Source organism: Falco punctatus (genome assembly GCF_963210335.1).
Source record: "Falco punctatus genome assembly, chromosome: 6".
Lineage (NCBI taxonomy): Eukaryota > Metazoa > Chordata > Aves > Falconiformes > Falconidae > Falco > Falco punctatus.
Window position 1 is genome coordinate 83229948 of NC_137585.1, and position 14688 is coordinate 83244635.

Sequence of the window (14688 nt, forward strand, 5' to 3'; positions counted from 1 at the left end):
TTAGAGTAATAAGGACCATGAGAAGCTCTACAGAAAAGACAGGGATTTTTTTTTCAGGCAGAACTACCAGCGCTCCTCTGAAAAGAAAAAAAGAAAAAAAAAAAGAAAAAAGAGAGATGCAAGATCTGAAGTTAGAACATTCTCCATTATCACTTTTTTACCCTGAAAGTTCATGGAATAAGCATGATCTTATACATTCTACTTGCTACAAATCTGGCTTATACTAAACCCTTGAGAGCACCAGAAGAAATATGCACAGAGGAAACATTCCAGTGATAACATATTCAAATCAATATTTATAATCAGATATTGCAGAGAAATCACATCAATTCATTAAAAGAAGAATAAAGTAGAGTCTTTCCATTTGCATATTTGCATGAAACAGTAAACTCAGTCTTTATCTTCTAACAAGAAACTACCCCTTCCTTAAGTATTCTCCTAAACAAGTGGTATCTGGACATCCTGGTGGAAATCTCATAGTCAAAACATGACTGTTCATCTGAATCCCACGTTAAAACTTTGCACTCTTCTAAATTTCTCCTCTTGGTTCTTAGCTGTGAAGAGCTGGTAAGTTACAACACAACAGCTTGGGAGTATAAATTTTTTTCATTCTGTTGCATCTGTATGCTATAAGATTCCACAGCATGTTATCAGAAGCATGTGTGGCATACTTGACCAGCCGATTAACCATGGAGATGCTAAGAGACTTTCAGCACTTGACCACCTCCAAAGCAAAGAAGAAAAATCTATGAAGTAGCTCAGAAGAGAATATAAGAGCACTGAAGCGTTAATAGATTAGAGGTACTTGTTCCAGGCCTGTATTACTAGATCACCTTCTGTTTAGCAATACATAACACTTCATGAGGGAGATACATAGTAACTGAAATTTGTAGTAGAACTCACCTTGCATGTCAAGACACAAATTGACCTGTATAACATACGAGCTACAAGCATGGTCAGGAGAGATGTACCCACTACAGTCACTGAAGCAAAGACAGAAACTCAGCTGATAATTGGAAGCTTTTAAAGTAAGTTGAATAGGAGATTTAGGTAACAACCAGTGATGTCTACTGACAGTAATGGTATTTTAACATCTAAAATTCTGTCTCTCGCTCTTGAACCAAACCCCACAACTTGGTGAATTGAGCCTTGTCTCAAATACATACAGCTACAAGATGCAATACCTCACAGAGCATTCACATGTGATCTCAAAACATTTCTCAGCCACGGGTACAGAATGTTTACAGCACAGCTCACCACCTTAGATTAGTAGCAAGCTGTGAGGAAGACAAGCATGAGAAACACTTAATGATAAGTAACCCTACTGTAAATACACGGAGGCACTTTGAGCAGGGGTCCTCAAACTACGGCCCGCGGGCTGGATACGGCCCCCCAGGGTCCTCAATCCAGCCCCCCGGTATTTACAGACCCCCCCGCCGGGGGTTGGGGGGGGAACCAAGCAGCCGCAGATGTCTGCCTGCCGCTTCATCCGCGCGCCGGCCCCCTGGTTAAAAAGTTTGAGGACCCCTAACTGAGTATGATGGCTAAGCCACTGGCTCTGAAGAATCTGATCGGATCCATTTCAGTGAAAAACAGTATTTTAGGCACAGGCTTGGTTCAGAGGAACTGTCAAAAACCAATGTAACTGTCTCAAGAAGAGAAGATTATTACTGACAAGTTGTTTAGGGAAGTGACTCCTGTGGAAACTAGTGAGACATTTGAAGATGTTGCATGCCTTTTCACATAAAACAGGACAGACCTCAAAAGAAATATAGGCATAACTCAATATTCCACAAGACCCTATCCTTTATACACTTTCTCTTCTCCTCCTGCATCTCATTTAAAAACACATGCAAAGATGAGATGACCACTGAACTGATGATTCAATTCTTTCTATCTGTTCAAGAGGGAACTCCTTTCCAAACTACAATCTCAACCTTTTTGGGATATAGAGCCTGCAGCATAAACTCAAACTGAAGAGTCCCAACACTTCTCAGCCACATGAAGTTGCCCATTACTCAGACTTGTAGTCCATCTTCAAGTCTTATTACTTGTGTTTACAAAAACAGCATGAAGTCCTTTCTTGATAAAACCTTAATTTTTTATAAGTTAGGAGCGATAATTGCCATTCAGATTTTTATTTTGTTTCATCTCAACTATTGCTGTAGTTTGTCTTTTGGCTCTGACATACAATCTTACACTGGTCACATGCACTTTAAAAGCAGCCAAAACAGTTTTCTTGTTTTATTACTATGTCACTTCTCTTTCTGCATTCTTTACTAGTTCCTGTTTACCATATCAACCACGGCAAGATCTTAACAATAACAACCTGTTCCTAACCATACTTGTTACACCTTAGCCAAGTGTTGAGTCCTACTTCTAAGCAGTGTAAAATATCCATACTCCACTGCCTGCTTCTAATGTTATCAAGTACATACTTCTCATGTTTTCTTTCCTAAGGCCCCTCACACAAAATTATTTCTACAGAATAAGCTAGTTTTTCCATCAGTACCATTACTGACCAATATTAACAATGCAAATTATTAAAGTATCTTCTTTGTTAAAAATTATTAATGAGACACCTGGCATTTGCTTTCACTTACAAAACTCATTTTTATTCCTTTGGACATAATTAAAGTGACTGGTTTATAATGAAGCAGACTTAAGCAAAACCATCCAAGTTTGGCATAACCAGAAATATATTTCATTAATACGCACAAAAGTAATCTCATAGCTCATTTCATAAGTTTACATAAGCTTTTATTTCTACATTATGATAAAAACTAGTTATTGAAAAATTTCTACAGACAGTAAATTTTACACCTTATGCTACATTATGCTGGATGACTACTGCAAGTGGTTCTACATTTGGATTTATATTTCAACCAAATCAACTATAGTTGCAGCCTTAACTGTTAGCCAGTGGCTTGGTTTTGAAAGCCTGATCTGTCACAGCCAAAGGTATTTTAACTGCTTGTAGATTCAGATAAGTATTTTACAGCTCAGCAAGTTAGGGGAAAAAATAAAAGGAAGAAAAAAAAAAACCCCAGAGGCAGTAAACTTCTGTATGTACATTTGCCTACTAGTCAGTGAGATTCCCAAAGTATCAGCATAGTCCAGAAAATGGTATCAGTCTCAGCAACACGTGCACAGCAATGGCTCTTCACCACTTCCCCCACGCCCAGGTCATTTTTGTGTTTACCAGTCATCGTTACTTAAGATGCCACTGAAATTATGTCAGTATCAGAGTTCATAGGTTATGAGTATCAATCAAAATTAAGCTACTTTATTAATTCATTTGCTTTTCAGTAGAATAAAAATTGAGCAGTTGAATCCTCAATGTTATTTCAAAGTAGCTGCCTTGTTATCAGTCAAAAACAGAGTCAAAGGAAAGACTGTCGAAATAAATCAGGTCCAGAGCACCACGTGCTTGCTTAACCAAGCCCCTCAGGACTGATACCAGCATTATGCCCTCCATAAGAGCACTATGATTTATTACTACAAAAGAGTATCTAGGATCATAGTTTAATGTCTTAACTGCTCCTCTGGTATTCATTTAACTAGTGATCTAAACACAAGGTCAAGCAAAATATAACCTTAAATTATGTCGATATGGCAGATGCAAATCACATCCAGTAGCAGATCCATGCCCCACAGACAGAAACACCACCTGCAGCAGCCAGGTAGCACAGACAATTCAGCTGATAGGATGCTAGAAGTTTGCTTTCCCTATGAAACTCACAAGATTTTCCTTTCTTAAAAAGTAGCATTTACAGTCTGAAGTTTCACTAATGAATAATTCAGACACGGATGTTAAGAGATCAAATATCACGTACATTACAGCAAAAAGGCATTTATCAGCATAGCATGCCAACACTGAGTCAGGCTAGAAGGTCAACAGCATCAAGAGTACTGCTGGGCTCTGACAGGCATCATGGATTCAAGTTAGACAGCCAAAGTGGTTACCATCTCCAGGTACCCACTCCACTTCTGATCAACATTGCCCTGCCAAGAGACAGAGATGTTCAATCATTACTTTCTGAATTGTCACCATTTTTGGCTCATGGCACAGTAAGCCAAAAAATATCTCCAGAGCTTCAATGCTCAAGTCCTCACAATTGAGGAAAGACCCTCAATTACAGTAAGATGAGACTGTGCTTAAGCTAGAGAGCATATAGGGCTGAGGGAAAAGGGGAAGAGAATAGGCTACAATTGGAAAGTCATCAAAGATTCAGTGTAAACCACAAGGCTGCATAGTTTCAAGAAAAATACAAAGCAAGTTACATCTATGAAGCTGTCAGACTGCCACAAATCGCATGACACCCAGACACTACATAGACATTTACCTCCAAAGTCTGCTTTAAACATGCTATTTATGCAGAAAAGTTGAGAACTTGAGTAGGTGAGTGTTACAGCTGAGCGTAACAAAACCAAAAAGTGTGTTCACTTGACAAGAAAACCCACATTGTAGAAAAACAAACTGGAAATCAACTTACACAAATTCATACACTATTTTTTAAATTTAGAGAAGTGTTTTGGTTTTGGGTTTTGGTTTTTTTTTTTTCCAAAGGAGCTAAACATGTGAAATGTGTGCCTGAAAATAGTTCAATTAATTGAAGCCATTTTACACACATCTATTACTTTTCAGAAAACATCCTTTATGGTCACACCTTCTGAATCATTCAACTTGGTTACTCCGACAGCATCTTACTTAACCTACCTCAATGTAAATATCACCTACTTCCTGTTAAGTTACTGCGCCTTATGCTTTCCTTGCAACAGTCAGTTTGATCAACAATACCATTTCAAAGTCCAAAGAGGTATGTGGAACTATTATGACTGCATGGATATCCTGCTTTAAACCACAAATTAAAGTTCATTAAATACTCTTCACAGTGTTACAGCAAGATGGACAGTGCCTAACACTAGTATGCTAGGCACTGGACGCAAAACATCAGAAGACAGCCTGGTAACATAATTTTCAATGGCTTCCAAACAGTAATTTTAAAAAAAGAAAATATGCACTTTTCTTTTCTTATTTTCATCAAAAAAATCCTATTTTTCTAAAAGCTGTTTCTTTTCTAAAGGAAGTGGTTAACTTTTGAAGCCTTCAAGTAGTTCTTAATACAGACAAGCACAGTTTTAATACAGTTTTATATTAACATAACAGAAGGTATTCTGAAAATTAAGAACTTGCTGTCATACTTGGTAACACATGTACTATGAGGCTTTTTGGTTTAACCACTACGTTTCCCTTTTATATACATATATACACACAGGCACATATAAACAGGAAAAGATGCAATATTTAAGTTGCATTTGAGTACATTAAGCTGTTGTTTAGGCAAGAAAAAGTACAGACTAAATCCAAGGCAGGCCTAACACTGATAGAAGCCTTCCTACAACTTCCGTCAATATCGCTTTGTTGTGCCGCAGGTGCACCTGAGCCTTATCCCAGCCTCGTCGAGCAACCAGAACTTTTGCCAGCGAGCTCCGCGGCTGCTCCCTTGCTGGGCAGTTCCCCCTGCAGAGCCCCCCAGTTGCACGGCAGGGCTGAGCCCCACCAGCCGACCCCGGGAGCTCGGTGCCGACGGACAGGGGAGCGCGGAAGGACGGAGCCCGCACCGGAGCCCGAGGCGGTCTCGGAGCCGGCACGGCCAGCGCGGCTCCAGCCGCAGCCAGCACGGCGGAGGGGCGAGGCCGGGCCCAGCGCTCGGGGCTGGCAGCCCCGCCGGGTCGGGCCGCGCCGGCCCAGGGACCCCGCCACCACCGCTGCGGGCCGCGGCCGCCGCCATTCATTGCCCCGGCACCTCCGCTCCGCTCCCACCGCCCCGAGCGCTGCGGCCGAGGCGGGCAGGGAGCGAGGCCTGCGGAGGCCGCCCCCCTCCCGGGCGTCGGGACGGGGCAGCGGAGCGGGCCGGGCCGGCTGAAACTTCCGCAGCCCTCAACTTCCCGGCGCCCCGGCCGGCCTGTCCTCACACGCCCCCCGCCTGCCCCGGCCCTCCGCGCCCGGGGTGGGGACGGGCCCGGGGGTCTCCGGCCCGGGAGCGCCGCGGGCCGCCCCCTGCCCTCCCCGCGGCCGCGGGCCGGGACTCACCACGCATTTCTTGCCGAGGAAGCTGAAGAGGCTCTCGTTCTCCTGCGGGGTGAGCAGCAGGGAGCCCACATTGGTGACCCGCCGCGGCTGCGGGGGCTGCTGCTGCGGGTTGCCGCTCATGGCCGGGGCCGGCCCGGCGCTGCCCTCGCTGCCCTGCGACCGTTGGCGCCCGCGGCCCCCTCCTCCTCCGCTGCCGCCGCGGCCTCACAGCAGCCGCATCGCGGAGCCTCCCTCTCGGGGCCGGGGAAGGAGGGAACCGGTGAGGGACGGCGGGACCTCGGCCAGCTGCCGGCGGCCCGGGGACGGGAGCAGCCGCGCCGGTGCCGCTCCGCGCCGGCGGCCGATCGCGCCCGCCCCTCCGAGAGGCGCTAAACTTCCAACTCCGGCCCGGCTTCGGCGGCCGCACGATCCAACATGGCAGCGGGGGCGGGCGAGACCACAGCGCGCGGCAACCAGAGGGGAGGCCGGCGAGCGCGCGGCCGCCGCGACCATGCGCCGTGCGGGGGGGGGGGGGGGCGCCGCCTTCCGCTCCGGCCCCGCCGCGCCTGGGCGGTCCGTTGGTGAGCGCCGGCGCCTCTCCCGCAGTACCTGCCAGGCCGACCTGGCCGTTGCTGGGCGGAAGCGAGGAGCAGGGCAGGAGGAGGAGGAAGAAGAGCAAAGCGCGGTCGCCGCCGCCCCCGCCGCCGCCTTCCCCGGATGGGGCCCGGCGGCACGCGGCCGCACGGCGGGGACTGGCGCGGCGCTGCCCCGGAGGCCGTGGGAGCCGCTGGGGCCGGGCGTGAGGAGGATGCGGCCAGGGGTGCCGCGGGGCAGAGGGGTGGTAGGGCCGCGGCGAGGGGGGGGGGCGGGGTAGTGCGGGGGGGTCACCGGCCGCGCGGGAGGTCGCGACACCCGTTAAACGCCCCGCGGCCTGAGCCGAAGCCCGTCATCGAGCGAGCGCGCAGGGCGGCCGGGCCGGGCCTCCCGCGGGGCCGGGGCAGCCGCGGCGTGTCGGAAGCCCTTTGGCTTCCAGTGAAACCTGGCGCGATTTGTAACGCAAACGCGTGTTCGCCTTTTGTAAGGGCAGGCGGGACGCTGCGGGGGGTCGCCGCCCGGCTGCGTCACGCCCGGCGCGGTGCGGGGGGCGGGCGCGGGGCTGTCCGCCATGGCGCTGCGGGCCGCGGGCTGCCCCGGGCGGGGTGACACCTACAGATAGCGGGGGGCGCTTCGGGCTCCCCGCGGCCAGCCCCTGAGGAGCAGTGGGTACCGTTAACTGCCGTTGTCGGCCAGATCTCGCTTCCCCCTGCTTCTCCCCGCGTGACAGCCGCTAGCGGGGGTGGAGGTTGAAGACCTTCCGAAGCCTGAAGATGCAGAGCGCAGCAGCCTTATGCCCGGCCTGGCTTTCAGTTGCACAAAATAAATGTTCATGCTTCCTGCGTGCAAAGGTGAAAATCAGATGTCAAGTGAGCACCTTGCTAGTTTTCTCGGCGTTTTGAGGTGAAGAATGTGTTAGCATCGCATCTTCTGATAAATTCATTGTCCATCTGGAAGATGCTAAAGCAGTCCCCCCATGGTGATTTACTTTGTATTGTAGGAAGGAACTGAAGAAGCACAGGGGGAAAACCTGTGAACACAAGTCTTTGTACGAAGCTGTACTGACTTTGTGTCTTCCAAAAGATCAGGCAGGAACAGATGGCAAGCCCTTCTGCTCTGCTTATAGGCCGTTTTCACTGTACTTAAGAGCCTGTAGTTGTCCAAAAGTGTTAGGAAGGGACAATATGGTTGAGAATCCCGAGTTTACAGCATAAACTGAATTTAAAATACGTGCATATATAGGACTCCTCAATCTGCAGATCTCACAGAAGTGTCTTGGGCCTTTGCTGTGAAGGAAAAACTGTATGAACCAATGCTTCCAAAGTACTTTTCAGCAATCCTAGATTCTTTGATTTTCATTCCTTTCTTGTGTAAGTATGTATATATTTTAGTGGAAGGGGAAATACTTTAGCTAAAGAGTATTAGTAGTATGTTGCTCACTGAAAATGCATGTAAAAAGATAAAACACATGGAAGGATTTTACAACACCCCTGGTATTTTGTTTTTTAATTTATTTCATAAAGCAATTATTTTATAGCCAAAGGCATTTCAAGGAAATTTACATACCCCTGTTGGTGGTCACAATGTAAATAGCTAAGAATACAGTACATGCTGGTACTCTCCTCACCTTGCTGAACACTTACTTTCCTTGATTATTTTTTTTCTCGTTGCTGTTAACTTTCACAGTTTGTAATTCACTGTGTAGATGTTGCCATTCAAAGAGAGTTCTGGGTGCTACAGGTGCTAAGTTTTGCTTCTTACTGTTCTCACATGAGCTGGCTGGTAGCTATTCATAAGGGCCCTTTAACCTTCAGGGTCTATTAGGATTTTTTTTTGCTTTCTTTAATAGGGGTAGGCAGGAAAGGGAATAAAAAGCAACTTTTTTCAGAGCCTATGTTTAATTATGCAAAAGCTGGTTTTGTTTTTGTATGACGCCAAAGCAGCGAGTCCTGAGGGGAAATGGAGATATCAGCATTGTGATAAGTCTGAGGGACACACTGAAAAATAGGTTTTTTGCCTTTGACATTTATGTTTGCAGTAATATCAGCAAAGACCTGCATTCCTGCATAAAACATTCAATTTCAAGCAAAGTTCTCTTAAGGAAAGCTACCAGCTAGAATTACCTGTCTACACTTTGAAGAAATTGAAGTGCTCTTTCTGACCTTTTAGTGAAATTGCTGCCATTGTTTATCTGAGGCTTTCCTCTGGATTTCTGACTGTAGTCCTTGGGGTTCAAGCTGTCTTAGCCCACTGCTGGTGTCTGTAAGCTTTAGGGGAAGCTGCTCTTTGTTGCTATTTTTCCATTTCAGGGTATCAGCTCATAGCGCCAAAGTAATGAAATACATTGGAAGTGACATAATGTGTATCAATATAAGCAAGTGTAATGATTTTAAAGGTTTATATTATAAATACTTACGTAATAAACAGGTTTTATTATCCTTGTCAGACTTATCTTTGACAGGAAAAATGTATGTCTGAATTTTGTCTTTAAATGTGGACCTGCGACGTAGTTTTTCGTACTTTCATACTTTTGAGTTTCAGAATTTAAATAATCTTACAATTTCAGAAATAGCATTCAGTAATTAAAAATGGAGTAAAAAGATGAAGAAAACTTTAAACTTAAAAGTGATTTTTTCTAGTGCTACAAATTATATTTTAAAGGTTTTATCAAAGTCTGAAATACCTAAATGCAAGAAGTTAGTTCTGCAAGGATTTTTTTTATTTTTATTTTTTTTTGCTGCTGTCACAACATTTCTTAAATCTTGATTTTTGTCCCAATGCTGAATTTAGGTCACAGTTTGGTTTTCTTATTTTCCGTAAGGTGAAGAAACAGCTGATTCCACCAAAGAACAGGCAGGCTTTAAGGGGAACACAGCTCTCCATAGAAAAAAATTCCGTACTGTCTCTCTTCCATCTCATGTTATTCTTAGTGACAAGTGGAGCAGCCTGGGACAAGTGCAAACCTCGCTGCAGCGACCACATAAGCATGGCTGGGGGAGATAAGGAGTGAAAGTGCATGATTACTGTCCCCGCATGGGAGGGATATGTCAACAGGGAAGGCCAAGAATGAACAAAAAGGGGGAAAGGCTCGTTGCCCACCGTTTTTGGTTGGGCCTGTAGAAAACACCAGTCCACTTACTGCAAAACCACTTGTGGTAACCAGAAAGAGGAACTGTCTTTGTGGTTGGACATGGGGTTTGAGCTGTGAAGGCACAAGTTGTTTTTTTTTAAGTAAACCTCGTTGTTTTTCTGAACAGAGACCTCATTGAAGAGGACTGGGTTTGCATCGTTACTGAATTGATGCAAATAATGTATGTTATTTTACTGGTAAAAGGTTCACTCACTTTTACTCTCTATGTACTGAACCTTTAAACATTTAGGAATCCCAGCCCGGTCTGGAGGTAACTGAATCATCTGTTAAGTTGCAGCTCATTTCAGGTTCAGTCACTGCATTTCCTTTCTCACAGAGATTTTGCATTATCTGTTTCAGGCAGGTAACAGTCTGGAAAAAAGAGGATCTGAAGGCTGGGGGGGGGGGGGGTTCTCTATATTGAATTTATATTCTTTCAGTTACAGAAGGACATGAATTAGCAACAGAAGTTGCAAACATTGACGATTGTGTTTTATTTTAATTAGTCAGGAAAGCCTCTGCTGATTCTGTATGGATGTGGAAGTGGAGTGTCAGTAGGAAGAATCCTCTCCTTTTGTGGCTGGCCATGCGGCAGAGCATCCTTGCCACGAGGGTGGGCAGGCTAGAGCCTGAGAACCAATGCCGTGGGGACAATAAGTTCTTTCATTTCTTGCACAAATGCTCCTTGGGTGCCAGCTAGAACTTCTCTCCTTGTAGTGGCTGTTATGCATGTCTTGCTGTTTTGTCTTTTCTAGGCCTCATTTTTGACCTCAGACTGTTTACTTGAAGGAAAGTAATTTGTGCCCTTCCATTTTGCTCAGCAAAGGGTAACACTGATTTTTCTTTGGATGAATCATACTTTCAATATGTGAGGGTAAGATACAAGCAATTTTATTTTAACTTTAAAATCAGTTATGGAGAGATCTTGCTCTTGTCAAGAGCTCCTCTACAATTCCTTTGTGGCCTGAAGCATTGGCCTGTATCACTTTCCCTTTCAGGACTGTGGAGTAGATGGACCAAACAACATACTGGAACTTGGCACATCCTCTCTCTCCTCTTAATACTTACTTGTTCATCATTACCTGCAGTAACTGTGGAACTGTACTGTAGCTGCTCTGCAAATAAGAGGAAAACATTTTTCTTTCCCCAGCCCAGCTAGCATCTAGCCATACATCAAAGCTTGTCTTCAAAATTGTATAGCGCAGCATTTGATGAAACACTCTTTTTATTGTCTTGGTTTATACCTCAGCAGAGGTGCGACTTCTGAGTTTTACACCCAGCAATAACCATGAGTGGAGTAAATAAGTTTGTTTTGATTTTTCCATGGGTATTAAAAGGAATATTTATTCCTTACTTTGTTTCCTGACAGTTTTTAAATTCAATGTAATGAAATCTCCCTTCAGCAGTTAATCAGCCACCATAAAGCTCAAGACCTTCGCCAGTTAAAAAAAGAAAAAAGAAAAACATGTTCTTTCCTTACTGCAATCCACAAATCCGTTGTTAGAGCACATTTCCTTAACAACAGAATTCTTGCTCTGGCTTTGAAACGTCAGTTCTTGTTTGGAGCGTGACTGACCTTGCACCCTGATCAGCATGGTTCTGACCAGGAAGCCTTGTCCTTACTGAGCGGAGGGGAGCACAGGCAGATGCTTTCAAAATCCACCCTTTTTACTGTAAGCACTAAGTATGATGTGCATACTTGCCCGCTAAGAGCTGGCTTGAGGTCAGTAGTTTACTCCCAATAACTCAATGAACAGCTTGCAAATACATAGTGCAACTCGGCAACAATTGCAGTTTGGATCCTGATGGAAGACTTAGTAACATTCATGTACAGGGTTTTTTTGTTTGGTTGGGTTGGGTTTGGGTTTTTTTGGGCATTGTTGTTTTTTTTTTTTCCTTTTACTTCTGTATCTGGCATTTTACAATCCTAGGGAACAGGGATAAACCACACCTTGGTTCTTGTTGGGGTTGTGCTGGCGCTCACACTACCAGATCCTTACTGCTGCAGCCCTGTGGTGTGTCAGGGCTGGCCGTGTCCCACCAGTCCTGTTCTACTGCTGCTGCCTTCCAGGAGGCCAGAGTGAGATCCCATCAAAGGTCATCCTTCATCTGGCAGATGGGTCCAGACCTGGCGCTTCTCGGTTGCATAAGACCATCTCTGGTGCCTTAGTACTTCTTTGTCTTGCTTCTGCGTGGTTTTGCTAGCTGATGCAAATACCTAGGGGTAGGTGGGTGGGTGGGGAAAGAGCAGTCTTTATGCATCAGTGTTCTTGAAGGCATATGGCTCCACCTCATAAAGCAAGACTGAGAACATGCATGTCTTGATCAGCCTGATTTTTGTGTTCAGGGAGTTTACTTGTATCAGCCCCACGTCAACTATAGCCACTGGTATGGTGAACTATATTGTTTTTACAGGAAAAAGAGAATATGCTTATCAAATCTAGAAGCTTAACAAATGTATGCTGTAGGAGCTTTAACAACCATAAACAAAATTAAATTGAACATGCTGCAGACTGGCTTGAAAAGGTGTTGAAAACCATCTCTTTTTTTTGTTTTTCAAAACTCTGTGTGCGTTCCATTGACTGTTGCTTATGCATCAACAAGAAAATCTGCACTCTGACCAGTTGTTTTATCTCAGAGGTAAGTAAGTCTAAAAGTAAATCTTTGGTTTTGATTGCATTCTGTTAAGTAAAGATAACCAAATTTTCTTAAGACCTCAGGAATATCTAGAATTTAGCACAAACAGCCAAGTTATTTTAATTGGCACTTTCCTGGCTACCCTATTATTACTTGCAATTAAGGACTGTTGCCATGGTATGTAAGATAGCACATACAAATGACATCAGTGCTTTCTGTGGCTATCTGCTTTGCTCATGTTCATCAACTAAACTTGAAAGAGAAGAAGTTGTCCTATGAGAACTAATCTAATTTTTTTCTTGTTTCTTTTTCTAACAAAAGTATTGTTGTATGCGTAGCACAGCAGTGCCTAAAGCCCCATACCGATTTGGTGCCCAGATACCTTGTAAACACATACGAGAACCCAGCAGCTGATCCGGAGGGAGGCGACATTAAACTTGGAGAACATCCACGGCAGCCTGCCTCCTAAAACAAACCATCTTTGAATAAATACTGATTCTGTGTGCTGTAACTTGAAGTAGAGAAATTTAGTTAAGTTCCTTTAATCAATTTTCTTTCTATACTTCTCTGTCACAGATAAATTTTAGAAGATGTATAACTTTTTTTTGTAGATGTCATGGAAGCCTACCATCACATGTTAATATATATATATATATAAAATCTTCAGATCTACCACTTTTCAGCTGATAGGATATTTCTGTGGATTTTAAGAAGGCCAGAACTGATTTATTTGAACTCTTGACTTGTTTTTACAGGGTTTGCTACAATGGCATAACATGCAATGCTGACCTGCTTTGTCCAGTTAGGTTTCTTGGCCTTGAATTTTGTCATCTCTGCTTAAGAGATGAAACCAAACATCTTCGTTTAAAACATTCTTACAATAATTACAGTACAACGAGTTGCTGTTTAAAATCTAGAAACCTACAGAACAGTTAATAAGGCTTTCTGGGAAAATACTTGCTACTGTTATAGCAGCTCTTTCACAGAGGTCATGGCAGGGAGCCAGAGGAGGTTGGTAGACAGCTAGGCAACCAGAAAAGAACAAGTTTGTCAGCATGTACAGCTGATTACCGTGAGAATGATATTCCATAAGCATAGCCTGCAGAGTGTTTGCTTGAGGGGGTGGGGGTCTATGTGTGTTAATTTTTCACTAAACTTCATAAAAGCTAAGCCATTTTTAACTGTGATAGAAAGTAATTTGTTCAAATGAGATGGAATGAGGCTTGGTATTATTTTTATACTATTTTTATGCTACCTACACATTGCAGTAGGCTTGAGGTATGATATTTCAGTATATATAGGCAATATAGGATTATTCCCATAATGATACGTTATGACAATTATTTTGGATAGGTGTTTTGATTTCTACTAGCTGCAGTGAACAATTCAGAACAAGAAAACATGAGAAATGTTCTTAGTGGCAGAAGAGACAGCCTTTAGTTATTGTGCTCTCCTGCTTGTGAATGTCATCTAGATTGCCAGCGTGTATCATAAGAAATAAATTCACTTTCTTTTCTAGGTTGCTCATGTTTATAACTGTAGTGTAACTCTGTGGGAATACGGGCAGTCTTGAAAGTTTTATGGGGCTCTGTAAGCCAAAATCTCTAACCAAGTATAACTGAATCATAGTCCCAGTCTCCAAAACAGGTTGTTGAACTACTGCACTGTACCTATACCTCTTCTTTCTCTGGCCATCTCTATGTGCAAGGTCAGGGCTGAAAGGCCTGTGTCATGTGGAGACACTGAAATAATCTGGTGTTAGCTGGTTGCCTAAGGAATGCTATAAAGCCGATGGACTGGAATAAATGCATGAGCTCTAAACTTTCAAAGGAGAAGACAAAAATCAATTCATATTTAAACTGAAAAAAAGTTTTTGATTAAATAGCCCACTCAATTTTTAATACTGTTCTTGAATATACAGAATGTTTGCCAAAGTCTTTATAACCATGTGTGGTTTATTTCAAATATGATGCAATCCATAACCTGCAGCCTGCTTGATTTTACAATATGAGCTGTCTTTATCCATTGTTTATTGTCGCTGAATACGAGAAGGATCAGAATATTAGGAAGAGTGCAGTAGCTTTGAGGATGAGCCATAGGAATGAGATGAAATTCAGTAGCAAAAGGCACTGTACTGAAGTGTGCTGGTTGGGAATGACCGAGGGGGAGGCCTGAGACTGGCTGGGAGCTGCCCTGGCCATGTGGCCTGGGAAAGGTGAATGCGTGTCCCGGGGGGGTCGAGGGAGAGACT

At 44.2% G+C, this 14688-nt stretch overlaps 1 protein-coding gene across 3 annotated transcripts in view; it reads right to left on the minus strand.

Moving 5' to 3' along the window:
• WASL (WASP like actin nucleation promoting factor) overlaps nt 1–6529 on the minus strand; it is a 60051-nt gene extending 53522 nt beyond the window's left edge. For 2 of the 3 annotated variants that reach the window (XM_080393952.1, XM_080393953.1), the window contains exon 1: nt 6098–6529. In XM_080393952.1, the coding sequence (XP_080250078.1) occupies nt 6098–6217 (120 nt within the window). In that variant the 5' untranslated portion in view covers nt 6218–6529. The remainder of the gene's footprint in view (nt 1–6097) is intronic. The other variant, XM_080393951.1, reaches the window with a different exon arrangement.
• Between the last annotated feature and the right edge of the window lie 8159 nt (nt 6530–14688).